The 27,725-nt window shown below is 41.1% G+C and overlaps 1 protein-coding gene and 1 long non-coding RNA gene across 3 annotated transcripts in view; both read right to left on the bottom strand.

The window, feature by feature from the left end:
- The window catches only part of LOC311013634, a 377,991-nt gene that overhangs the window by 198,877 nt on the left and 151,389 nt on the right, over positions 1–27,725 (bottom strand). The window lies entirely within an intron of this gene.
- The window catches only part of htr4 (5-hydroxytryptamine receptor 4), a 188,821-nt gene that overhangs the window by 36,871 nt on the left and 124,225 nt on the right, over positions 1–27,725 (bottom strand). For both annotated transcript variants that reach the window (XM_084009755.1, XM_084009754.1), the window contains exon 6: positions 20,772–21,331. In XM_084009755.1, coding sequence (XP_083865881.1) covers positions 20,772–21,331 — 560 coding nt within the window. The remainder of the gene's footprint in view (positions 1–20,771; positions 21,332–27,725) is intronic.

Below are 27,725 nucleotides of genomic sequence, written 5' to 3'. Positions count from 1 at the left end.
TAATCTTCCCAGCCTGATGCAGCTGCAGCTTCATGATTTTCTTAAACAGGCTGCAGTGAAAGCAGAATGGAATTGAAGTGGACTAATATTCAACAAGCCCCGACGTGTTTGTCCGACTGGTTCAGCCGAAAGTCACACAATGCTAGATAGGAGTATTCTTCTTTCTAAGTCGACGTTTGTCTTTGTGTATCCTAATGCTACTGTGGAATGTCTTTACTACAAGCTCACCAAATTTGGCTCACCAAATACATCTGGCCTCATTGTTACAGTCTGTATATAAGAAGTGGATGTAGTCACCGTCATGTCAGTTCAGTGTTTTGTCCATCGCCGTGTTGGCCATCAGCATCTTGGTTTCTGACCAGCACCAACTTGTTTTTTTGCTTCCAGACATGACATGAGAGAGTGAAGCTAAGTACAACCAAACGCTGAATAAGACATTTTTAACCAACCAAACTGAGCTGAAAACACTCTGTGAAAGTTAAAGTTATAAGCTGAAAACAGGGACAACTCCCAGACCGGACAACGCCATGGTAGCAAGCTTTCAATCACAAGGTAGCCCCGCCCTAAAGCATAACATGCTTTATGCTCTGTTGAGACCATAAACTCATGTCTACAATGTTTACAGACAATAAATCAAGAGAGAAGTCATGGGGTCATTTTGTCATAGATTTCTATGTAATCAGACTCCTTTTTACAACCAGAGGAGTCGCCCCCTATTGACCATTAGATAGAATGCTTTCAGGCAACACAAGAGGTCCAGCCATTGGTCACATTATGCTCCCGGCTTCATGAACAACTTGTCGTTAATGTACCAAACAGGTCTCTCCTCGAAAAGCACACAATAAAATGTATTACATTACACAGGATAAGCACCAACCTCCAAGTCTCCATCCTTCATTTCTCTCATTTCATTTCATCTTCCTGATTGTTTTTTTGTTTTTTAAGTTGTCTTGTACGTATTGTATTGCTTAATTAGAATGATTTCACGCCCAAACAAACTCATCTCTCTTTAAAGCTACAATGCCTGTGTGTTCGGTACCAGGACACCACAGGTCTTGCTCCTTCTTTCTCTTCCTGCTGATAAAAAGAATCGTTGGATGAAACACATCAACTAAGATAACGTTTCATTTGTGATGGAACGTAGCTAAGTGCTAGCTAGCTAGCAGGCCAAGCTAACGTCCGTGTTGGTGAGCTACATCACACGACCCAAGAGATGTAGTTCAGACATTCTTGATGTGCAAAATTGTTTTAAATTGACAAACATTATATGTGTAACTGATGGCACTATTCAAACTAAAAATTAAAGTTGGGTTTGTGGAATGCACTGTTAGCATAACTTTGTTTATCTTTTAGAATTAGATAATTTGGGTCAGTATAAGTCTCTGCAGAGCTAAAAGACAAATCCCTTTTTTGGGCCAGCACAACATTTTGGACATGTTTTAATATTAGTTTCCAGATCCAGCTAGTGAGCATGTGTGGAGTGTTAGCTGCAGTTGTTTGTTGTGAGTTTGTGGTTGAATGCAGCCGACAGCATCAGAGCAGCATTTAATCCGACAGCCTGAAAGCAACGCTTCCTGTTAGGGTTTTCTCTCTGTGATTTTGTTTATATCCGCAAGACAATGCAGTCCAGACACACACACACACACACACACACACACACACACACACACACACACACACACACAGAACTGCATACATATAAACTGATGCAGAAAGAAATATAAACACTGGAATGAAAATAAAAATGAATGCACACATTCCATCATCTCTCTTCCTCTCTGACTAACACATACCTGCTATCGCCTCTTTTTTCTCTCTAGCATATGAATACACACATGCACATAGAGCTAACAATAACCCTAACAGTGTGTGTGTGGCATTGCTTCGGGTCAGCAGGGAGATGCCACACACACACACAGAACACTGCTGGAAATGTGATGCAGAGACAGGAGTGTGGGAGAAAGAAAGGGAGGAGAGAGGGTTCAAGAGACAAGAGGAGAAAAAAGGACAAGAAGGAAAGGAAGAGAGAAGAGCTGGAAGAAAAGAGGAAAATAGAAAGCAGATCTGATGAAAATGTATGCTTAATATGCTTAATATATGCTTAATTTAAACTGAATATGAACACAGAGTTAGAGTAAAAGAAGAGGTAATTGTAATTGAAATATGAGTCACTGTATTTAAATTCCAAAATGATTTTCTTGCAAAGAGAGTGAGACCACTGCCAGACCACAGGCTGAAAGAAAGCTAATTAAATAACCAATAATGTACCTTATAGACTCACCAATGTAAGCAAGCAACAACTAACATATTACATAAAAATAAGTCGACATCTGCACTTTTGGACAATGAACAGTAGCTCCAGCCCTGTATGGTTAGCTGGAGAGGAAACAGATGCTTTTTTCCAACTCAATTAACCTGAAGCTTCCAACTGTTACGGCTAATGCCAGTAACTCCAGTCACTTCATTAAAATAGTATGAGTGCCACACAGAAATCATGGCCAGTCTCCAACAAAATCCTATTCCCGTACAAATAAACTACACCTTCACCTTAATGTTTTGGGGGAAATGTATTTTCTCCCAGATTAGGGTGAAAGTTTGACACTGTAAATTGATTAGGAACAAAAATGCTCCCAGCTGCCATTGGGCAAAGGTTCACCCTGGACAGGTAACCAGTCTGTCACAGGGCCGACATGTAGAGACAGACAGTTAACCAGTCTATCACAGGGCTGACATGTAGAGACAGACAGGTAACCAGTCTACCACATGGCCGACATGTAGAGACACACAGGTGACCATTCTATCACAGGGCCGACATGTAGAGACAGACAGGTAACCAGTCTACCACAGGGCTAACATGTAGAGACAGACAGGTAACCAGTCTATCACAGGGAGACATGTAGAGACAGACAGGTAACCAGTCTATCACAGGGCTGACATGTAGAGACAGACAGGTAACCAGTCTATCATCCTGGTAGTGACCTGTCAATCACAAAGATACGTACAGAACAAACAGAGCAGCAGGAGGCCGAGCAGCAGCTGTATATTTTCAGCCAAAGGTAATATTCACAGCTGGAGGGAACTCAGTGAATAATGGAGAGAGGCTGCCGCATGTTCCGCCAGTAAAAACCCGACCTGCTGAGCGTGGTTGATGTGAAGAACAGTTCTTCACATCCCTGAAACCCTTCAGACCATCTTAGGGCTTGAAACCTCCAGATGGAGAGAGAGAGAGAGAGAGAGAGAGAGAGAGATAGAGAGAGAGAGAGAGAGAGAGATCAACATTTCTGGAGGTTATCTTTTATTTTGGATGGCGCTTAGAATTTACCTTTGGGTGAAACCACTTCCCATCAACCTGCCTCCTCTGCTACGTCCTCAATTAGTGATTTCCCACTGCGCAAACATGCTGCTTTACTCAAAGCTCAGTGTGTTGTGGCTGCATTGCATTCTGGTCTATTCACTGCTGCTGTGGGTGTAGCACATTCATTGCTTTGCCTGTTAGATGATGGACTTCTCTCTGCATAATTGCTGAATGTTGGAATAAAAAAGCTTTTGTGGAAACGAGCGCCGGCTGTTTGATGTTGAGGAATAGATGCCATGTTGAAACAGCACAATCTATTTAAAATTAATAGGCAGTCAAACTAATTAGTAAGAACATTAGAATTCAAATTATTTCATTTAACTTTTGCAATTGTTCCTTACAAATAGACAAATCATGTAGTAATGCAATGATACACAACCACTGATGAAAAAAAAAAAATCTCCACCAAGTGTCTTGGATTTATCATACGACTTTCAAGAAACTACATGTTAACCCATCCACGTCATTATTATTAGATGCCCAAGGAAAATGCTCCAGGAACGTGATGATGTAGTTTCAAGACAGATAGATTCAAACAAACAGACTTTCAACAAGAGACCTGTGTTTGTGTTGTTGAGTTATTTTAAAGTTAACTATGTTTCCATAGTTTACGTAAACATTTAAAGCTCAACCATGATGTTTTTCCGAAACCTTACTAAAAAAATATTTTGTTGCCTAAAACTAAGAAAATAATTGTGTTGGAATTTCAACCACATGACATTTGAGGCAGTCCGCTGATCAACAAGTGTCTCTCTTGGATACTAGTAAACATAAAAATCACTTTCATCATTTTGACCATCATTTATCAGACATATTTGTCAAAAGCCAAGCCAACCAAAATCATTTTTACTGGCTCAGTCAAATAAAAAGCCCCCATTTTTATATTCTAGAAATCTACATACATACCCCTAAATACATTCATTCACATTTCCCTTCAGCATGCCATCACTGCCACAGTAACCCACTTCCTCTGCACTGATAAACAAACCCCATCATGTCCTCATTTAGAAAATGCTGACACTTTGATTGAAGAAGCTACGATATGCAACACTAAACACACCTAATCTCTCTGCTAATAAGATGAAAGGATGGACTTAAATGAGCTAATTTTCTATCCAATATAAGACGCTCAAGTGCCAAATTGATTCCATCTGAAAAGACAATTAACTTTTAATTGAAGTACAGAGCCTTTCAGTGCTTTACGTGAGTATCTGTAACGCCGATGTCACAAACCATCATTAGAGAAATACAAAAAGAAGCAGAAGATCGCTGTCTGTTCTCGAAAGTGTAGAAAAGAAAGGAAATGATATAATGATCAATATAATATCTCAAGTTTTGAAAGATAAACACAAAGCTGAAGCATCACAAGGAGGCTCCAGCTTGCCTTTGAGCGCTATGTGAACATTGATTTCCGCCACCCTCCGTTCAGCACAGTTGAGGTCATTTCACTGCTGTGAGTGTTTAACCACCTCGGTCTTTTATTGCAGATCAGTTGAATTTAAAACTTCATTCAACTTCACGTGTGCATTCCATCCTCATGAGTCCGGCTCTGTGTGTTTTGTCTGCTCGCTGCAGGTGGTGCAAGCCTTCAGACAACTAGCTGCAGCAGCGAGTCACCGGTGATGGAGGTGGCCAATTAAGTCATGGCTTTAAAACACTCCCACATAAATCATGTTGACTGGCATTTACAGGACGGGAGACGGAAAGATCCAGTATAAATAGGCTGTCTCGGAAAAACGCTGTTTTCTTTTCCTCCATCTCATTTCCTCTCCCCTTCTTCTTTTCCTATCCTTTCTTGTTCCCTCTCCTCTCCAACTCGCCTTTTATCTTGTTACTTTCCTTCCCTGCTGTTCTTCCTCTCCTTCCTCTCCTTTTCCTTATCCTTCTCATCTTCCTTCTTCATTTTCTCCTCGCATCTAGACTCTCCTCTTTCTTCCTTGTCTCCTTCTTCTCCATCTCTGTGTGTTTTGCTTTTGTCCACCTCCATCTTCCTCTTTCTTCCCCTTTCTCTTCCATCTACCTCTCTTCTTTCCTTCTTCCCTTTCCTCACAACCTCGTTTGCCTCCCTTCTTCTTTTCCTTCTCCCTTTCTCTTCTCATTTCCTACATTCACATTGTCTTCTCCTCTGCTCCTCCCTTTTTGCTTGTCCTCTTTTCCCTCCATCACCCTCTCATCTCTATCTCCCTTTCTTCTCCTTTCCCTCATTATTTCCTCTCCTCTGTCAGTGAAGAAATGCTTCTTGAATATTTAGTTCTCTCGAAACCGACAGCCTTTAGATAAATGACTCCAATGAAACTATAAATACTCAGCAGTCTTACAGCTTCTCTGTGTGTGTGTGTGTGTGTGTGTGTGTGTGTGTGTGTGTGTGTGTGTGTGTGTGTGTGTGTGTGTGTGTGTTGTGTTTGTGTGTGTGTGTGTGTGTTTGTGTGTGTGTGCCATGCTTTGCCTGGCCAAATTTAACTGGCTGATACATTATATTCAACTGTATATGAATCACTCTCACTGCATTTGATCTTTGAGAAAACGGTCTGATTTCAGCAAGTTTACACAATGTACAAAATGATCTCACTCGCTTGGTCAGTAAGCTTCAAGCTATGATGCTCTTCGTACCCTTATATCAAAATAGCCATCTTTTCAAAACGGGCAACAAAAGTACTTGGTTAGGTTTGGGAAAGGATTGTGGATGGGGTTAAGATACAGTATGTACGTTTGTTACGTCGTAGGCTATATTACAAACGTAACTTATAGTAAGTTACGTTACTTAATTCCTGAATACCTTTATATTGTGTCTGAGCCTGCATCTGTGAGTGAGTGTGTATCTCTGTGTCTGTCCACATCTAATCTCTCATTCTGCTGCAGCAAACTGCATAATATGTTGGGTGGCCATGGGCTGCAGGCTGAAGGACCTCTCATGGTTGCAGTGACTCACATATTCTCAAAACACCTTTTTACTGCCTGTTTCATGCTGCCATTGAGTATCTGCTGACTCCTCACTTATAATTCTTAACTGGCCCCTGGCTGGTAGAGGCTGAGACACAATAGGGGAAAACAGTTTCACAGTGATGCCTAAATAAAAGTTTAAATAAAGTTGTGGTTACGGCCATGAGACGGAGCTGAGTAGGAGATGTTCGCCTGTCGTGGGACTGAAAAGTACTTCTTATACCTAGCAGTCCACAGGGTTAGCTTATTGTGGGTTGAGTTCATTCAATCAAACATACTGTACTGAGTGTTCACTTGTGATTTATATGTGTGCATGTTTTTACTAATTTGTATACACAGATGTATTTCAGATATAGCTATTTTACATTTGAGGCCTATTGTAAGTCACACTTTTTCACAAACAGGCCAAGTCTTGGGGATGTATGTGTGTGAGTGTGTGTCCATCCTTGACTCTCACTGATATATAAACTATAAAAGGACTGAGAGGTCAATATCAATAAAAGGCTGAAATGATGAAATGTGACCATGTTAATTTGGCCAGTTTATATAGAGCCATGTTGTTATTTTTGGAAAGTGTTAAGTAGTGTTCTGGGGTCCGTTTCACAAAGCAGGTTTAGTGAAAACCTTGAGTTAGTTAACCCTGAGATGAGGGAAACTCTGGTTTTTCGGTTTTACAAAACCAGTTCAGCATAAATCTGAGTCAGTTACCCGGGTAACATACTCCGTGAACCTAACCTGCTCGCTAGCAGGTTTGCTTCAACAAACCCTGAGTTTCTCCCTACATGTCTCCGCCTTTTTCCGGAATCTGAACCAACTCTGAAAAAATGTGCCATCCTTTCCAACCTAATCGATATGGAAATAAAAGTGATTCTAGCAGCTTTGCGTTGGGAGACAATTTTGATTACCTTTCCTTCCAATCACATTAGATATTATCTAAACAATATTCTCTGACATTTTCAACATTTCATATCGCGGACATAATCCGCAACCAGATTCTTTGCGGAGGTAGTGTTTTTGCGAACGGGAGATTTTTTAAATGTTTAAGTACATTCCTGTGTTGAAATACCTGCTTATATTTACTGTTTAATATGTGAAATATGATTAAAATCATATGCCCTAGTCAACGTATTTGCGCAATATTCTTATGCTTAATTTTCAACTGACGCCACTTTCTTTCTGTGCCTGGGGGGATAACACCCAATGAAAATGATAATTCATTCAGTGCTCTACTTTGTGAACTACAGGAGTTGAACCGCTGTCGCCTGCACCATATAGGCAGCATTGCTAACCATTACACCACAGTGTCGCTATGAAAGTCTGAAAATAAAGACTTATTACCTTTAGATCAATAGACTGTTTCATTCAGTTATACGCATTAGATCGGGCAGTAATTGTCTGCCACGCCAACTATCGCTACTTTGCTGCAGTTACGTTGCTCCGCTTTCTCAGGATGAGCTCGTTTTCTACATAAACACTCAGTAATATCTAATGACGCTCTCCCCGTTGCCATGGTGAATCGTAGTATCGGAGCTCCATTGATGATGGCTTTATAGAGTCGGCAGGCACGCGCGTAACTCAGAGTTTACATACTCAGAGTTGACTGAACTAATTCAAAACCGCTGTTCTGAAACTGAAAACTCCGAGTTGCCCATCTCAGAGTTGGCAGAGTTCAGTGTTAGGTTCAGAGTTTGTTGAACCTGCTTTGTGAAACGGGCCCCTGATTGAAAGGTATAATACCTGAGAAGCTGTGTGGAGGGGATTATTCTGTTTATGGCCAAAAATCACATCTTCTTGCGACCATTGTAGCAGACTATCTTTAGTGCAAAGCAAAGCGACTTAGAGAGTCACAGACTCACTGAGGTGAGGTTTTTTCAACGACTAAAATGAACAGTGGAGTAGTAACGACGGAGCACACAGAGTCAGACTAAATGAGTATGATTTTACAACTTCAAGTCTTATCAGAACATTCTTGTCACAGCGTAGGAAAGTGTAACTTTAAAGCCGTGGAAGGTAGATAACTACTTACTTCTGTCATTCAGCCGAGCAGCTGCTAGTTACAGGTTATCAATACATTATAAACCTCTGTCAAGTGTGAAGCCATGCATCTAGATTTGAATATGAGCCAGGAAGAAGCAAGGAAGTTCTGTAAAAGTTGTATAACTTATCCAAACTCCACTTATACCTTTTAAAACTAATGTCTGCTCCAGTGTGTCAATTTGAATTACAGGCAGTGAAATGAGTAATGTGCTCATTACCAAGTCAGCCGTGAGCAAACTGAAGTATCGGCTTATTTCTCCAATACTCTTTCATGGTTAGATGAAACCTTCTTTTAAAAGTTTGAAGCAGCTTCTTCTTCACACTCCCACATATTCTTCAGGTACAGACACATCAGGTGGTCTGGCCGACCCACAATGTGCCTCATGCACATTCAAAAGAGTCTACTTGAGGCAACACTCCATCTGAGTTTCTGCCTTAAGATTTCAAATCTCCACCATAACAAAGAAACGTAGAAGAAAATGCTACATCTCATAAATTACTGCAGCAATTTTTGTGTTGCTATCAATTATTATACAGATTTGGTGCTTAATTTAAAAAATATATATTTTTGTACCACTCAAGAATTGAACAGTGATGCACACCATAGAGAAAGCCATGCTGTGATTTGGTATGTAAAACTTCTGACATTTGGAGATTTGTGTAAGATTTGCATTTTACTACATGTACTGGAATCTCAGAAACCCTCTTATTGTCAATATACCTATATGCCTCCACTGAGTCCCCTTTGAATAAAGTTCCATGAGGTTGTGATCATCCACAAGTCATTATATACAGTGTGTCTAGTTTAAAAAAATGTTGAATAGCTACCATGGGGACTAACATCATCACACATATACACAGAATACAGATGTGCTCATTGGATCACTCCGCTTTCCATTAATCGTGTAATACCAAGACAGTTTAGGGACCCCAGTAGGCAGACCTATTCAAATAATTACTATTTTTAGAAAAGGCAAAAAATAACACATTTACACAGCATGAAAAACAATGCCTGGTTTTTGCCAAAAACTGCATTGCATTAGCATTAACTCAGCATGTCTGCCATGAAGACACTCCTGGGTTCCCATTTTGATTTACATATCTTGAAGTGACATTTTAAATTGTGCTATCAGATCTGAAAATGCATGTGGCTTCTTCTTCTTCTTCTTTGCATCTATACTGCAATCACATTCACAAAGAACTGCAACAATAGGCCTCATCACCGACATGTGTGGGAAAAAGTGCCAATGATGCAAGTGGGTCATGGCCTTTCCCCTGGGGAGGGACATCCAACCCTTCTACAGCTGATGATAAGCTCGGTAACAAGATCCAGCGAGGGTCAAACAGGAACAAGCTCCAATCTGTGTAAATTGAGCAAGCAGCATGAACGTTCTATAACTGGACCGTTTCCCAGAATGCAGCAGTTGAATGAGCCGCCGCACTGCATGTCCTCTCACAGCCATTGTGTTGGTTAAATTGAGTGACGAGGTGTAGTTTGTGCCTGCCCACAGACAGCCTGACCCTCACGGTGAGAGATCATACCTGTTTAACTCGCAGAAGACTCAGGAACATCAGCCCATCTTGGATAATGACCTGAATTCAGAACAGTGTGTGACTCACAGGCATTGATTGCACCTTGGGTCACGCTCCTGAGCTTTTCCTGTACCACACCCGTCAGATGCGGCGCTGACACAGCCCTGGCATTTTAAAAGCTATTACCTGAGCCGCCTCAGCCAGGCTGAAAGGCCTCGCTGTAATGGACCGTGGGATAAAGGTTATATAAAACAGGGTCTTAAAATTCCCCGGTGGTTCGCAGGGCTGTCTGTTAAAGACGGGGTGAGAACGTAATGCTTCTTTTTGCTTCCATCGACCTCCATTGCTGCCGAGTCTAATGCCGTCATCACTGCCTGTCTTTGTATATTACCTTTTGAGAAGTGATGTTTATGCAAGACATCAGATGTTGAGGGGATCAGACAAACTACAAATCTGTCTATATAAACACTGAGACAGGTTTGCTTGTCTGTAATGATTCTTATTTTTTATACTGGTCATTAAGAGATCCTTTAAATGTAAGCGATGGAGGACAATCCACAGTCCTTCTGTCCAAGTTAGACAGGGGATTCCTTCCAAAGTTACACTCTTGGGGCCCTAGTTTCGTAGACCAGGCGCAGTCAGCTTTCAGCGCACCTGCGCCGCGCCGACGGGGTGTGTCCGCCTGGACTTTGCAAGTTTCGTGCACCGCGCAGGCTCGCGCAGGCTCGCCTCCCGTCTCGCCCACCGGTGCAAGTGGGAAAGAGGGAGGAGAAGAAGGCGTGAGTGGGAGACGAGGAGGAGACGAGGCGTGGACTGGGATTAACACAGCCGATTCAGATCTTCACCAATCAAATGAGCTCCTCTCCTCTCCTTTAATGCGTTAGGGGAGGTTCAGTGCAAGTTCCGTCACTTGACAACCCGATGACAGAAGCAGCGCCGCCGCTCCCACCACGCTCATCACGCGCTGTGCGCGCGTATCATAATAATAACAATGCCCATATTATAAAAAACAGGAGAGAGAGAGGGAGATGTTTTGGTCCGAGAGGCTGAGTTTCCGTTACGCGTGCCATCCGCCTTTGATCTGACGTCAGATGTGACGGGACAATCTATATAGATATAAATTCACGTGTTGATTCAATCAGTTGCATTAAATAGTGTTTGTTATGATTATTTATTGCATTTAAATGTGCCTGGAACTGTGGAAACCTGCCTGTGAGGTCTCGGTGACGTGTGCGCACTGCGCGCCGTCAGCCAAACTTCCACTCAGCCAGCTGTGATTCGCCTTGAATGAATGGACTTAATTTACGCCTTGCGCCGAAAGTAGACCAGGTTGGAGCTGGCGAGCTTTCAGCGCAGTCTCGGCGAGGCTTTTTGCCACGAAACTTCCACTACGCCAAGCTGAATCTGTGACGCCTCCCCCTGCTGCGCCGCCACACCCATCTTGGCGCAGGCGATCCACCAAACTGCCAAACTGACCGTGCGCAAGGCTGCGCGGGTCGAAACTTGCATTGCGCCGGCTCCGCCACCCTGCGCCGCCCTGCGCTGCGCCACGAAACTAGGGCCCAAGGGATCATGTGTTTCTACTACCCGTACAATAAACACCCAACAAAAATCAACAGCCATCAACGTAAGGACCTTAGCAAAGCGTTGTCACATGTTGTGATGTATTAATTAGAAACACTGTAGCTAGCATGTATGCCGGTTATTAGAATCGTAATGAAGTAGCAAATTTTCTATGTTATAAAGTCGCAAATTTGAGACTTTTTTTCTCAGAATACTGCCCACCTCTGTTCGCTCAGTTTTTTGTTTGTTTGTTTTTTTCCTACAGTGGCCTTTTGTTATTGATTTATACCATCATTGCATGCGTCAAATAATAAAAATGTTTGGTCAGCGCTCCAAAGCCTCAAACACATTTCACTCTCGTCACTTTTCAGTACCGGTGTGTCAATGCTCGTTACATGCATAGTGTATTTTTAAACTTCTGTCTTCACAGGATGTTAGGTTTAGACAAAAAACTTAGTAAGTTTAAGGACCTGACTGACGCCTCACATGACTACTGACACATGTGAATCACATGATTCAGACGATTCAGACAATGCTTGCTACAAATGACGTAACAAAATGTCCACTTAACATTTAGTTTTCCACGGGACAGGAACAGCTGTCTCCTCGACAAAAGTCCTGTGTTTAACCCAATCACCTCACTCATTATATTTACTATATTACTTTATTTTTTAAATAAATTCTCAAAGAAATTTGACTTGGACTTTTTTTGTTTTATGTTTTAAGAGATTATAAAAATCTTCTACTTCTAGCCATGATTGTGTTGAGCTGCACAGCTTATACTGCAGTGAAAAAAACGAGGCCATGGTGTGTAAAATGTGACAGTAGCACATTTGAAACAGCTTGAGGTTAAATTAGGAGGGATAAATTAAAGTGCTTTTTCATTTGTGGGTTTTGCCAGCCTGCCTTTCACTTTAATGTAAACTGGCATATGCTCTGTTGTGTCCCAGAAATACAAACATATGGGTTCAATGTAGAAGACGGATGAATGACGAATCATATCCAAAAACCATCTTGTGTAAATATGAAAATACAGTGGCAATTATATTATTACACAGCTTCAATCTACACCTGGCTGATTTTTGTGATATGTTAATTAGCCTGATGAGATTTTAATAACACGGCTCATCTGATGCACTTTACGTTTGTTGGTTTTAATTGATTAAATGTACCATGACTGTGACTCTGATATGACATACAATCATATGCTGCCACGGCACTGAATTAAAGAGACAGCAGTTTAGTGTCACATACGCAAACAGACAAATCCACGCTGCCGGCGACTGCTACCATGCCTGATGCATACATCATTTCCAGTGTGATGGGCAAAGGAGGAGTGAAACTTTCCATCCTAAAATGTTAATTATCAGAAGATGGAATGATCTAGTTATTGAGGCCACTTTAACAGCAGCAGGCTGGGTGAATTCATCTAACAAGCTGAAGCCACATTCTGCCCGAAATGAATGAGACTATTAGCTTGTGCCGAGCTCCTTTTAAAGGCCTGTGTGCACAACAAACAACTCATTTGCATACGTTTCACTCTATGAAATGCTCTCAGTAGAGGAAAGCTGCTCAAATGCAAAGAGCTTATAATGTATTGTAAGTTAACGACTGTACATTGTGCAAGTATAGCTCATATGGTCTGTATTTGTGAAAATTTGTGTTTAATAGCAGCATCCAAAGCAGGATTAAAGGCCTTTATACACTGGAGGCATTTTTTCCATGCAGTTAATATTACAGGATATGTTTTCATGCTGTTGTTTTTCTCATAAGCTCTTTCACACAGAACACAAATATTAACGGCAAAAAAGCTACTTAATCTTTTTCACAACAAAGTCTATTTTTGAGTTTTCTCACAGCAAATAAATAATAAACCAATCACCTTGTGTTGGACAGACATTTTCTTAATATACTCCATGGTCTCCAAAAACATGGAGGTTCCATAATCCGAAGCAAGATGGCAAACTTTATTACTCCTTTCAACATTGACAAATACAGCGCAGGCTAGATCATATTTCTTACCTTTCACAATAAAAGCTCTTGACATACGCTGCAGAACTGTTTCCCAGAGGGAACTCAAATTCACTCAGGGCATTTCACTCAAGGAAGACTCAATAAAATTAGGGATTATCCCAACATAACAGGTGCAGTGACCTTTTGCTGTCACATTGGCTGAATGAATCTTGTTTACTACAACAGGATGAAGCCAAAGTAACACATTTTGCCATTATTTAATTGTGATACACCGATCAAAAGAATATGACAATAACAACAGAAACCCCTTACTGGGGCCCACAGTGGGCCCCCACAGTTTGCTGAGTAATGATGGCGATTTATAAAAATACAGGGCGTAGATTCCTTTAAGACCTCCTCACAGCCACTCAGTCTCAGACTCAACACATCTCGTTGCAATTCTACATTCTGGCCAGTTAAGTGTTGGGCCGATAAATCTTTAAAGGGCCCCACACAGAGGGATACAGCAACTGGGGTTAGCTCCATCCAGGAAACACAGCTGCTGATGTACAGAATAAACTATGTAGAATTATTAATCAAAACGACACATTTAATGTAAATGTAAATGTAATGTGCATACCAGTATGGAAGGGTTCTGTAGATATTTTAAATATTTAATCTGTTTGCACTAAATGTATCCAGCAGATCAACTGTATCTATTTGCATGGCTGAGGTGGGCAACATCACTCCAGTTGGACCCTACAGATGAAACGGATACCTGCTGCTGTCAGACGGCTGTAAAGACAGACACCAGAGGAAAGGAAAGACCTTCAGTATGATGCCATGACAGGCAGTTGAGCTGGCATTAGTGCCACGGCCGCTGGTTGTAAAGTTATTCTTATTGTCAAAGCTGTTAACTGAATCACACATATTACCAAACTTGCATGCACATTTGATTTCTATCCATGCATCAATAACAGCATGCGTCATCTCTCTAGAATCCATTTAATGCCAAAAAAAGCATTCGTCAAAATCCATTTTATCAAATAGAAAAGATGGAAAAGCATCATAAACCACAAACGGAATTTAGCGAGTTAGCATTTGACTAAAATAAAGGAACTTTCTCCAGATGTCCATTTAGTAGGATGCTACATTATTAGGCTGTTTCCACACTTTCTAAGTGAACTCAGGGTGATTCATCAGCAGCATTTAGGCTATGATGTCTGAAGGTTGGCAACTTTGCTGGTCGAGCATACTTCGTGATGACCCAGACCCCTGGAGTGTCACAGAAGCCTTACTCATCAGGGTTTCTCCTGGCTCAAAATGAGGCAGATCATGATTTTCAAAAGTGAGTGGGACTCGTCTTACCCTCATAAGGTAGCAGGTAGCAGAAGAAGTCTGATCATATAGAAGTCTATGAGAAAATGACCCTACTTCCCACTTGATTTATTACCTCGGTAAACATTGTAAACATGCATTTATGGTCTCAATCTCTAGTTTCAAGTCTCCTTCAATACAGCATGATGTTTATTTAGTAATTATGGTATACAGTCAAATAGAGCATAAAGCAGGGGATGCTTTAGGGTGGGGCAACCTGGTGATTGACAGGTCACTACCACGCCGTTGTCCAGTCTGGGAGTTGTCAAAGTTTTTGCCTTACAACTTTAACCTTTTTCTCAATGTGTTTTCAGTTCATGAAAGTTAATTATAACACCTAAAATTCTTCCTCCATGAAGCAAAAACACGCTTTTACCATCAATGAGACATGAGGGCCAAAGGGAGGCAGAGAAGACCTAAATAATACATAATTTGAGACATCAGATGAAGAAATATGTCACTCTAACTCTTTTTACGTCTGTGGTGCTGAAGTGTATGTGCTTGTGTTGCTATTTACTCGTTTGTGTGTTAGAATGATCCTCATCATCAAACGCCTTTAATGTGGATATTTTTAGTCTGCCCACACTGAACCTCCTCCCCCGGCGGCGTAGCGGCTTGCCAGGTTGTTGCAAGTGTTACGTGTGTCCATGCTTATAAATATGGGAAAGCAGAAGGACATCATGATGTGAGCGACGTCCTGTTGAGCTTTTCAACAGCCCACATATAGTTTTCTTTAGGGACACAAGCAAACTAATGGATGTCTTCCAGCGTAGCGCCACAAACCTCTGATGTCCAGAGGAGTCAGCACACTGTGGAGTTCCTTTCAGTAGCTCACCAGGGGATATGATGTGTGCAGCAAATCATATCCATTACTTCCTGCCTTATAGAAACCAGAACATTAAAGTAAAATATTCCTCATGCAGTTGTAATAAACTCCAGAAATGTCACCAGAAATTAAACCCAACTTCTAATGAATTTAATTATGTCAACCGCAGTATTCCATTGGTTAAAAATCATAACTTGCCCTGTAAGTAATGGTGGCAGGCAGTGGGGGATAGTGAATGCCAATCGTGTCTGGCTTATCTCCTGCAAAGAGCTTAATTGATACTGCAGTCTTGCTGGCTCAATTCTGAATTGCTGCACGTATTTTCATTTGTTTTATTATTAAAATTTAAACCATTTATGCCCCTCTAGCATTATGAAACATTACATATTTCATTATTTGATTAAATAACAATGCATTACGATAATTTCAGTTTTTGTCACATGTCATTAAATGTTCAGGCCAAGGTTGCGGCAAAGGGAACATTTTAATACCTTGCACCACTTAGTTTCTGGTCATCACCATCTGGATATTTGGCCCTCGCCATCTTGGTTTTTTGGCCATTGCCATCATGATTTTTGGTCATTGCCAGCTTGTTTTTTTGGCTGTTGCTATCCTGATTTTTGGCCCTCGCCATTGAACTTTTTGCTGTCACCATCTTGTTTTTTTACACCAAGAAGTGACACGAGGTTGGAGAAACCCAAAGACAGTTGTAGTTGACTAAATTGTTACTTACATGAACTGAAAACACACTTTGAAAGGCTTAAGGTTGTAAGATGAAAACACAGAGAATGCCATGGTAGCAACCTGTCAATCACAAGGTAGCCACGCCCTCAAGCATACCCTGACTCTAAATGGGAACATAATTTATTAAATGAAAATTGCGTTCCATGGAAGAAGACTTGAAAATAGAGATTGAGACCAAGAACTCATGTTTACAATGTTGTACAATGTGAACAAAACACTGGTATATTTTTTTATTTTTATCTAATTTCAACCTGGAAGTGGATGGAAAAAGCATGAAAAAACTGAATGTTGCTGCCACGGTGCCATTTACACAGGCCTAATATTAGATCACATCTGTTTTAGTTCCATCTAGTTGGTAATTTGCAGTGGCATGAAGATTTAAGAACACAGTCGACCTTTGAAAATATTACAAATCGCTGGTGGTCTCCTGGTATTACTGCTCCTGTGTGAATAACTGTAATTTTATTTCAGTAGTACTCACTTCTCAGTAAGATAATGAGTGTGCAGATGACTTCCATATGGACAGGCTCACATTAATAGCTTGCTTTCAATCCTCGGTAACAACTCTCTGGAGTATGTCCAAGAAATGTCAAGAGAGGGAATGAAAATGTTGTGCGTTCTGTTGGCAGAGTGGACAGTAATTGGTCAGGGCTTCCGTAATGTCATAAACACACTCATTGATTTCTTACAACAAGCTCCAGCTCTATAATTTCTCAGGACGTCAACACCATTCTGAATGAAAATGATGAATTTGCTGCCTGGATATTACACCAGCTAGCAGACGTCAACACTGTGCGGTTTTCCAATGAGTCAAATCATTCAAACAAATTGTTTCTGGAGCTCAAACAAGAGTATCAAAGCGTGACATTCATCCTAAATACTACTTGATCAAGTCTTCTTCAAAGCATTTTATATATGCTTTTATATTGACTTTCCATTTCAGAACCTTTTCTGTGGAAGGAAGCAAAAGTGTGAATTTAACAATGATTACATCTGCCATTTCTGGCAGGAATGCAAACATTAATATCTCCATTACACCCTGTTCCAATGTCTTTGTGTGGGGAACATTTTATTTGCATGTGAATTGTCGTCGCTGTTCTAAAGTCTCAAAGTGACTATTACTTCTTAGAATAACTCACTGTACACTGAAGTTAAGTAATCTCTGTCCTTTATCAGGTGCTCTAAATGGGAAAGTAAGAAAAAGGACCTTTGCAGAAAAGTGCTACTGCAGCACAGTTAGTAAATGTGACTGATTCCCACTGAACAGGCTGCCAGCCGTGTGTCCCAAAGAGAACACACACTGTAAAACCTTGTGGTTTTGGTGTTAAAAAATAAATGTCATAAACAAAAAGCTTAAGGTCAGACGAAGCAGAAGAACCAATACCTTGACTTAGCATAATGAAATATTTCTCTTCATACAAGCCGTTGCAGAGCATCTCAGACTGGTTACTCACATTTTATATAAACCTAGAGAGAATCACTCAGAAGTTGTTTTCTTTCATTCCTGGACGATGAAATGACCTTTCTAAAGATTAAGATAAATGTCTAAGCACTTCACCAGCCTCCAGCAGTGGCAGGCTGCCTCTGGACTGTATTTACATAAGTGACATAATCTCTTTTCTTTTCTCGCAGACAGAACATTTCTCCAAGAGAAGAACAGCTGGATATGGTGAGACTAGATGAGGTGCTAAACTGTTGACTACACCAGTGTTTTTGCAGTGTTTTTGCCAGTTTAACACATACATGTTCTTGGTTAATACTCGAAACAAAAGGGCCTCTAGAAAGTCAGCGGAGAATGTTTTCTTTGTTAGAAAGACAAAGACTAAAAATAATAATAGAAAGAAACACTTAACTAAACTACATGTGTACGTCTTTTAAGCAAATTAGCAAATCGGTCCAAGTGTTTTACATTCACATTTATGTAACATCAGGAGTCACTGGTTTGCATTCAAAAGACAAATGCTTAAAGAAATGTATGTATATAATATGTCATCTGACCCACAGTGCACCTTGTGAAATATAATTCTCCCTCATTATTATTATACGTATTATCTCCACCAGGAGATGATGAGAGAGTGTGAGTGTATGGATGAGTGTGCATCTCTGTGTCTGTCCATGGCTTACATTGCAGACTGCATAATATTTTGGATATTCATTTATGGCTGCATGCTCAAGGAACTTTCGCTGCAGTGACTCACACTTTGTCAAACCACCCCCGCTGTTGAGACCACAAGTAAGACCCAGTGGGTGAAAACAGGTGTCTCACTTTTATAGTTTTGTCCGGTCTGGTTGGCTATCAGCTATTAGCTAACAGACTAGCAGTAGGCCTACGCACACAACTGACTGCATTAATGCCACTCATACGCTGCTGTGGAAGAAAACTCTTTCAGGTCCAATTCTGTGGCTGGTTCAAATGAGGTTTAATCACTGACAGTGGAGAAAAGACAATGTCGCGTTGCCACACAGTCCATTCTAAATTATGTGAGGTGAGGGAAAACTTTATACACAGAACCAAAGGGGCAGGTCTAAACAGTGGATTTACATAGATTCAATACGCGTCTCTCCCAAGAGGAAGAGACGTCCTGAGACAACATAAAGGTGTGACTTCCCTCGGAACAGCTGGGTTCTTTCTACATAGTGTCACAACAGGGGCCATTCATGAAGGCCTTGATCAAGTATGTGAGATGAAGGTGTTTCGGAGACGGTCCAGGAAGGGGGACAGATCAAATGGTCTGTTCATCAACATGGCAAGGGTTACATACAATGAATACGGCATGTGGAAGCAAAGACAACATCAGCTGCTGAAATTCCTAGTGGGGTCAACAGGCTACCAAGCCTACTCCTTAGATACCATATTATTCATGCATGTCACCTACATATGCAGTCAGATACAAAAAATAATGTAATGTATGCACAATTATTTAATCTTCCAAGCTGCTGTGCTACATTTATCATTATTGACTACGGATAAGATTGTCCTATTGTAGAGGTCGGGATATGAGGAAAAAAATGAAGATTAAGTATGCCACTACCAAGTACACGCTAAACGTCCGCCTCTTATCTCTGTGAAGCATGTGTTCTATGTTTAGAAACGGTAATAGGTAAGCAGTTACGAGCCGGGACCGGGAGGGTATTTTCAGAGATAAAGTCGTCTCTTACACTCCCGAAAACAAATCATTTTGTGAATGTGCTGTTGCTCCTTGCCATTTTACCCCACTGAACATTATTCAGTGAATGTCTCCAGTAATTACTGCACACAGGGCAGATGAAGGATAGAGGTTTCCTTCTGTATTCTGGGAGAATACTACTGCAGCGTGCACATACACAAAATACGACAAACTGAGTTGGTTCAAGGAACAAAAACAAAAGTTGCTGCTATATCAACATAGTCTCACGGCAGTTTGTGAAATAGTTGCGAGATGCCATGTCACTCAGTACTGAAACAATTCCAATGGACAGTTAATTAGGGCTTTTTCTTGGTGGACACATGTGGAAGAGTCACAGCTAATGACGTAGTATTAAATATTGATAAAGTCCTATCATGGTCAGCATGGGTCCAACCAGTGGCGCCGCCAGGATTCAATTTCAATGTACGCACAAAAACGGCAAAATACAACGTATATCATGGTGATAGGCCCCGGTGCAAATATTTTTTTTGTGCCCTCCATCCCCGCCCTAAACACAAGCGCACGCTTGTGAGCACTCTACGCACGCACACACGCTTGGACACACACGCACAGTACGGTATGATAACTCTCCCGGCCAGGGGAGAGAGACATGCATCGGCTCGGCCCACAGTTCTCAGCAGCAGAGAGGTGACGAGAGTAGAGCCGAGCTGTATTGTGTAGTGGAGAGGGGCCAACACACGCTATGCGTAATTGCGCACACACGCGCGATCGTCCTCTCAAATGCGGCTGCGTCTCTCCAGGTCACTGTGTGAGCGAAAGAAAAGCTCTGGGCAGACGTTGTTTGGTGTCACCCGCGGAAATTTAAATATCTAGCCCACCTTCAAAAAAAGTATGCACAGTGCGTACAGGATTCCGGCTGGCGGCGCCACTGGGTCCAACAACACAAGAGACCAGTATTCAACACCACAAGTTTCCCTAAGAGGTTTTGTTACCTTAACATTTACTAGTAGTTACTTTAAGCCCAACCTGAACTTGATGTTTGTTCTGTAGCAGGCACAAACAATACTTGAAATTGCAACTAAATATTAACGAGATTAGTTTGAAAGTTATGCTGAATGACACAAAACATTTTTAAAATGTGTGTCCAAATCAGTAGATTTTGAGTTTTGTCACTATTTCACTGTTTTGGACACATGTGGTATCTAATGCAATTTCACCCAAGGTGAATGGATACCTTTTCTCTCTGTATTATACAGTCCCATGCCAGATACACATGGATTCGAACCCGAACACCGAAATGATTTTGAGGACTTACTTGAGTACATGTGTGGAGCCGTTGATCTGCGTGGCGGTGCAGGGAGCGCCGGACGCCAGGATGGACGGCCTGCGGTACCTCTTCCTTCCGCAGCACAGGATGATGAGGAAGGCACGGCGGAAGGACTTGTTGAGGAAGGCGTAGAGGATGGGGTTCAGCATGGAGTTGATGTAGCCCAGCCACAGGCAGGCCGCCCACAGCTTATCTGGCACTGTGTAGTCTATAAAGGGGTCCACCACGTTGGTGACGAAGAACGGCGCCCAGCAGAGGCAGAAACACCCCATGATGATGCACAGCGTCTTTGCCGCCCTAGTCTCTGTCCGCATGCGGTGGTTGCGTTGGTGATCAGCGGAGTTTGTACCGGCGCCCCCTGCCCGCTTCAGTATGCTGATCTGCAGGGCGTGGGCGCGAGCCGTGATGTAGATCCTCTGGTAGGCCAGCACCATCAGGATCAGAGGGATGTAGAAGGCCACCACAGAGCAGGTGAGGGCGTATGGCTTGTTCACCATGAAGACACAGGATGTGGAGTTGCTGCCCTCGCTGTGGCGCCTCTGCTCAATCTGGTGAAAGAAGCCACGCCAGAGCGGACAGTTAGACAGGCGCCTGGCTTCAAGGGTCAGATGTAAGTTTAAACCAGCAAAAGGAAAAGTTTACACTCATTGCATTAAAAAAAACAACCATAATGAAACAACAAATCAAAACAATGGACCTGATCCAAGAGCTGTTATTATCGTAGTGTTCCATGTCACATTCAGCAAATGCTTCAAACCTCAGATGTGTAATGACTGGCATAAATATCAGGAATGGCACCTGTACTGAAATGAGCACATATTCCTAAGAATTGTAATTATTCTTAAATAATACCATATAAGGATGTGTCCTGCTCCGTATTGCTTTCAAAGATCCATAAACCGGAATCTATACTTTGTAACACCAGAGAATAAAGGGATCTGTAATTATATGGGGTTTTCAAACTCAAAACTGCTTCATTATAAAATATATGATCCATCCAATTAATATAATAGAAGACTAATTGCACATGACTCCTATGAAAGGTCTGGACCACTTGTAAATTGGGTTCATACAAAACTCAAAATAGGAGACAAATAAATGGTTAACAAAACAATTAGAATAGATGGGAAAAGACTTTGCCATTCTATGAAACAGCTTACACCTCGTCTCAGTTTAGCATTATTTTATTTATTTATTTATTTGTTTATTTCGGGCATGTCTGTTAAAACATCATCACACATCTTTGTTCACATAGTAAAATACACATGGCCGAAAGGGAAAACGGGAGAAGCTAGTGCTGGGCGGTATGACCAAAAATGTATATCACGGTATTTTTCAAAATGATATCGGTTTCACGGTATTTGACGGTATTTTTTTTTTCAAGCACGACTGGGAGTTAACCTAATTTTCTAATAATTTAGAGAAAAATTACTGCAGTAAATTGGCTTGGACTGACATATTTTAATGTCATAAGGAGTGAATATTGTAGAAAAACATTAATGTCCACACTAGCATTAATGATGTGAAGGAATCAGAATGCATGACTGTTGCAGTCAAAATACAGAACCCTTTATTGTTTTGCAACTTGAAAAAACATCTTTTGTAAACCAACTGGCTACACAATGTAAACAATACGTCTCCTGTAACTGCAATATGAAGACTTCTTTATCCACTGGACATCAATTAAGGCAACATCCATAAATAATATTGAAACAAATAAATTAAAAAAATAAATAGTTCCACAGTTTGCTTTTCTTGTCGTAGGCAGTCCCCCTAGCAAACGCGTCTTTGAGTGACATTTGACTCGTCTCTTCTCCCGCAGTGCGAACAGCGGCTACAACTTTAGCCCGACGGCATTTGCAGAATATTGTTGTTTGTTCGACGTCGATTTTTTAAAGCCGAAGAATTTCCAAACAACAGACACGGCTCCTCTTTTCGGCACAAGTTCTTCTGTTTCATTGCTTGCTCGTTCGGAACTTTCGGCGAAAGTTTCGGCGAAAAAAAGAAATGGATAAACACGGCGAAAGTTTCGGCAAAAAGAAACTTTCGCCGTGTTTATCTATTTTTTCACCGCATCTTACGCTCAACACAGGCTGTGCTCTCGCATGCTGCTTGTTTGGTGCAGCTGCTAAACAGCCCCCTCTCAAACAATGTCCGGCGGCGCGACGTTCCGCCGCTCTGCGTTCCCGACGTTCATACGCTACACACTCACCGGTATTGGGGTATATGAAAAATGCATATCATAAACAAAAAAAACACCGGTATTCGGTATGAACCGGTATACCGCCCAGCACTAGGAGAAGCCAAGGCTTATCTAGTCCCGCCCCCATTACCCACAGGAGAAAATCGTCATCATAATCTTTTCTTATCATTGCATTTTTCACTTTACATAACTTTTACTTTTTCTTGTGACATTTGACACAACATGTTACAGCAGTAGGTGGTACAGAGAGCTGAAGTCCAGTGCATACAGATTACGTGTGTGTCTGCACACGTGTCCATATTTATTCATCACGATTGAGCAGCAGTGTATTATTAGAATGCAGTGGAAAGTGAGTCATATTTGGTTGGGTGAAATTACAACTTTCAAAAACAGAAGAAAGTTGATTTACTGTTAACGTGGACACACAACTTGATAAAGTAGTTTTAATTGTTGAAAGCATAACCATACCATAATATTAGGATGACAGATCGGAGTCATGTCAATGTTGAGTGTGAGAATGAGATTTTGAATGAGGATTCATGGGACTGATGTCTACTGACCATCATCCTCGTCGCTGGTGGTTCAAATCCGATTCTTACTTATTATAAGTGAAAACACGTCAAAGCACCAGCTGCCATAGAAAGTAATCTGAATACTGTAATGTTTTTTTTTTTTTTTTAAACTGCCTTTATTTCATGCTGTGGTACAATGAACACAAAAGAGAAACAGATTAGTGCTGCAGTCATGCAGAAATGACGCCACATGAACACACATCTAATTCACCGAAAGGTGGAATTTTGGGAATAATACATAGTTGAAGTAGCCGTGCTCGGAGCTGCTGGACGGATCGTCTCCGCTGCTCCGTGAAACACCTCCAGACATCACAACAACCCACTTAAATCCCACAGAGAGCGGGGAACAGAGAGGGAGGGAGGCTCGGCCCGTCACCATTAATCACAGTGAAGAGCCATCTCGGGTTTGCCTTCGCGATCATCTCATCGCTGTGGGGAAACTACGGCTCGGGGCTATGAGATGAATTATACAGAGATGAATCCATATCTCTGCATGAAAGCCAGGCTCCCTCGTGTGTAAACAGGAGTTGTTTTATGAATGGGCCAACATGAGCGTTGAGGTTAAGAGCGCTGCTGCATGAATGAACACCATGATAAGAGCAAATAGGAAAAAAATAGGAATAAATATATATTTATATATAAATATTTGTATCTGTACTTCATGCATGTACTGCTCTTTGTATGTGTATGCTCTGTAAAATATATATTATTATTCCACTAAAGTCTTGCCAAAGTGCACGTTGCAGTTCTTGTCTTAAATCTTTGAGCTGTAGAAAAAAAAAAACATGAAAAAGAAAATTGGAATGATCTCTGGAAAATCATAAGGATTTCTCTTTGGAGCTCAGGTGGTAAGTTATACCATCTTTACCCCGTATCAAAGTTAACTGCTGGCCAATTAACTGAGCACGTGAACACGTGAGCGTGTTCATCAGAGTGCCTGAAGACGTTTTTAGTGATTTTCAAAATCAACCTGAGAATGCTTGATTTCAGTATCTTGCCCTTGAACTGTGTTTTGAATTATTTTAATCACTCATTGATTCAAACCAGTTTTTACATGGGCACATATCCACATTGACTGTAAAAATCAATTTGTTTAATTGGTTCATTTGATGCTTAATTGTGTGTCAACAGTGAATAATATAGGGAATCGTGCAAAAGAAGGCCATGGTCAAGCTATTGTCTGCACAAAAATCTGCTCAGTACAAAGACTCATTGTATCATATTATATTATTTAATTACAAGCTAAATTAAAATCTTCTGCCACATAATAAGAAACAGGCTTTCATTATAGGCAGCATAAGAAAAGTGTGCAACAAACACCCAAGGCTGTAAAATGTAAAATCAGAGCTGTAACCATAGTTACAACAAGTCTGTCCATGCCATCTTTGAACAGTGAGTTACTTTTTATATTGAGAACAGGATTAGTGACTGGTTGACAATGTCTGCTTCTGACAAAGCCAGCTGAGGATCCAATATGTCCATAAAGCAGAAATACGACTTACTGCTACAACTTATGATGCATTAATGTGATTATCACTTTAATGTGGCAGCTCAGGCCTGTCTCCTGTTTGCACACAACTTACGTTTGGTGGGAAACAAAAACCACAGCCCTTTCATGTTCCATGTGAACCAAGTATTTTTGTTGCCTTAACGAAATGCTTTGTTTCGTTTCAATTTTGCCATTTCAAGCCAAATCAGGATGTTTTTTACTTTCATTCCAATCTGCAAAGTAGATCTGAAGTCATTGAATAAGTGAAGTAATAAGTACAATATTTGCCTTTGAATTGAAGAGTAGAATTATAAAGTACCCTAGCAGAAAATGGAAATTTTGGACGGAAAATGGAAGGTATAATTTTAGGTAGGTACTTGAGGTAGAGGTACTTGTAGTTTACTAAAGTACTTTACTATTTGAAAATCTCTGACAGTTGACACGTTTTGTCTCAAGGTATAAATCATCATAGTGCACAATTATAATCACCAAATGTGCAGTGATACTGAACACCAGCAGACTTTGCTCGCTGACCAATCAGAGCTTTGTATTCAACAAGGCCATAAGAACAGCAGGAACCAGTGAAAACAGACAGTAACATGGACTCTAGTGGCTCCAGAGTTCTGCTTGTTTAGTTCAGTTTTGGAGCTGCAGTTTGTGCCAGAACTGATCCTCAAAATATTCAACAGCTCTAATTAGACCCAAAGAGAGACGCTGCCACCGCTGCTGTACAGCCCGAACGCCAGGCTGCTGTTGTGCTGTAAACTTCTGTGTGTGTGTGTGTGTGTGTGTGTGTGTGTGTGTGTGTGAGAGAGAGAGAGAGAGATAGAGAGAGAGAGCGAGAGAGAGTCACTGCCAATGCCACCAAACACAAGCCAGCCAGTCCTCCTGTTGACAGTCAGCTCAGATGTAACTTTTAGATAAAGTTAGACAGTTAATAGCGGCCAGGGTGCATCTCTCTCTCTCTCTCTCTCTCTCTCTCTCTCTCTCTCTCTCTCTCTCTCTCTATCACTTTCTCGCTCTCTCTATCACTCTCTCTCCTCACACAATCCTGCTGTCTTTGTCTGCACACACATCTGCCCCTCTCTCTCTTTCTGCTTTACACTGCTCTGTTAAGTTCATTCAGAGCAGATGTTGTCTTTAAAACTTTTCATTCACAAATTTGCACAAAAAACATACTTGGAACTGTTTATATGTAGTTATAAAACAATCAATAACACCAAGTAATTGGTTCCATTTATACGTGATTTGACAACTTCATATCATGTTTCTGTTTTGTTTGGGGTTTTTTTTGCACTTGCACTTTCTAAAACAAAAGTTACAACTGCTTCAAAATAGAAGTATTTTAAGAGACTTTAAGTTACTATATGAACACAGCAACCATAATGCAATGTACTCCGGAGCTTCAAGGTGTAATAACTCAAATTTGAGTTATCCCACTTATTGTTACTTACTGTTCTCCCACTTATGTGCACTTTGTCTTTGTTACAACAGGCTGCAGCATTTGTGAAGCATCAGCGAAACTTCTTGGCTGAGGTAAGGTAAATTAGTTGTGAAGACACAAACACGTGAACTCATTCCTCAGTACTTCCAGGCTTGTATACCTGGTTTGGTTGCTTTCATTCAACTGCAAATCAATTAATCTAATGCTCTGACCAAAAATAGAAATAAATATGGGCTATGTGGCTGTCACAGGAATACATTCTAATTGATCTCCCGGCTTCGACCCTGTTGTCCTGACTATCCTTCCTCGTCTCTGCCCCGGTAAACGCCTCAGCCTTCTGTTCCTCACCAAGATTCCTGGCTGTGTTTCCTGGTTTCTGTCTGCCGGCCCACATGGCTGCCTGGCGTTTCTCCGTGCCACCTGTCCTAGCTTTTAAGTGGTCTGCTTAGACTCCGAGACTGTTTCTGTGCCGACTCCTCCGTCTCGTTCTCCAGTTTCTTGTTTTTTCAGCGGGCTCCTGAACCGAACTGTTTTCAGTCCGTGTGTTTTTCATGCTTCGATTGATCCAAATCAGACGCCGTATCCATTTCCTCTGTGGAGTTTTGCTGAACTGATTTTGGGTCCAAAACAGCCCATTACACTGTTATTCTGTATGATCTAAGCTTCATGTACATGTGATCTGGAAGATTCAGCGACTTCACCACTTGTTTCATTTGTAGGGATTTTAGAGCTTTTGAGGGGAATAAAGGATCAAATAATGAACTACCTTCAAGCAACTGATTGATCCTGACCAGGGCTGTAGTGGTAAAATCAGAGGTGGGTCAACTATGAATCATGTGATCAGATGCACCAAAATCATCCACACCTGCTTGTTGTGACTTTTACCCAGGTTGCATTGGAGGAGGAAAATAAGCTTTGTTCCATGCGGTACAACTACGCATTAAACAACATTAAACTCGCTAGCAAAGAGCTGTGTACAATCGTGGTAACGTCATTGTCACTGACTGAATGCGTAATTTTATAAAAACCAAAAAGTATTGTCTTTGGAATGACTTTGTAATCGAGGCCTTGTGCTTGTATCTTTCTATTTTATATAGCTTTTGTATAGTTTCTAATGTATGTTTAATGTCTAATGTATGTTCTATGTATGTTATTGCTACTGGATGCTTGAATTTCCTTCGGGATCAATAAATTATCTATCTATCTATCTATCTATCTATCTATCTATCTATCT

This window comes from Eutrigla gurnardus, assembly GCF_963514095.1.
Source record: "Eutrigla gurnardus genome assembly, chromosome: 5".
Taxonomy (NCBI): Eukaryota; Metazoa; Chordata; class Actinopteri; order Perciformes; family Triglidae; genus Eutrigla; species Eutrigla gurnardus.
The sequence above is the reverse complement of the archived record's forward strand: the minus strand, read 5'-3'. Positions and strand labels throughout refer to the sequence as shown.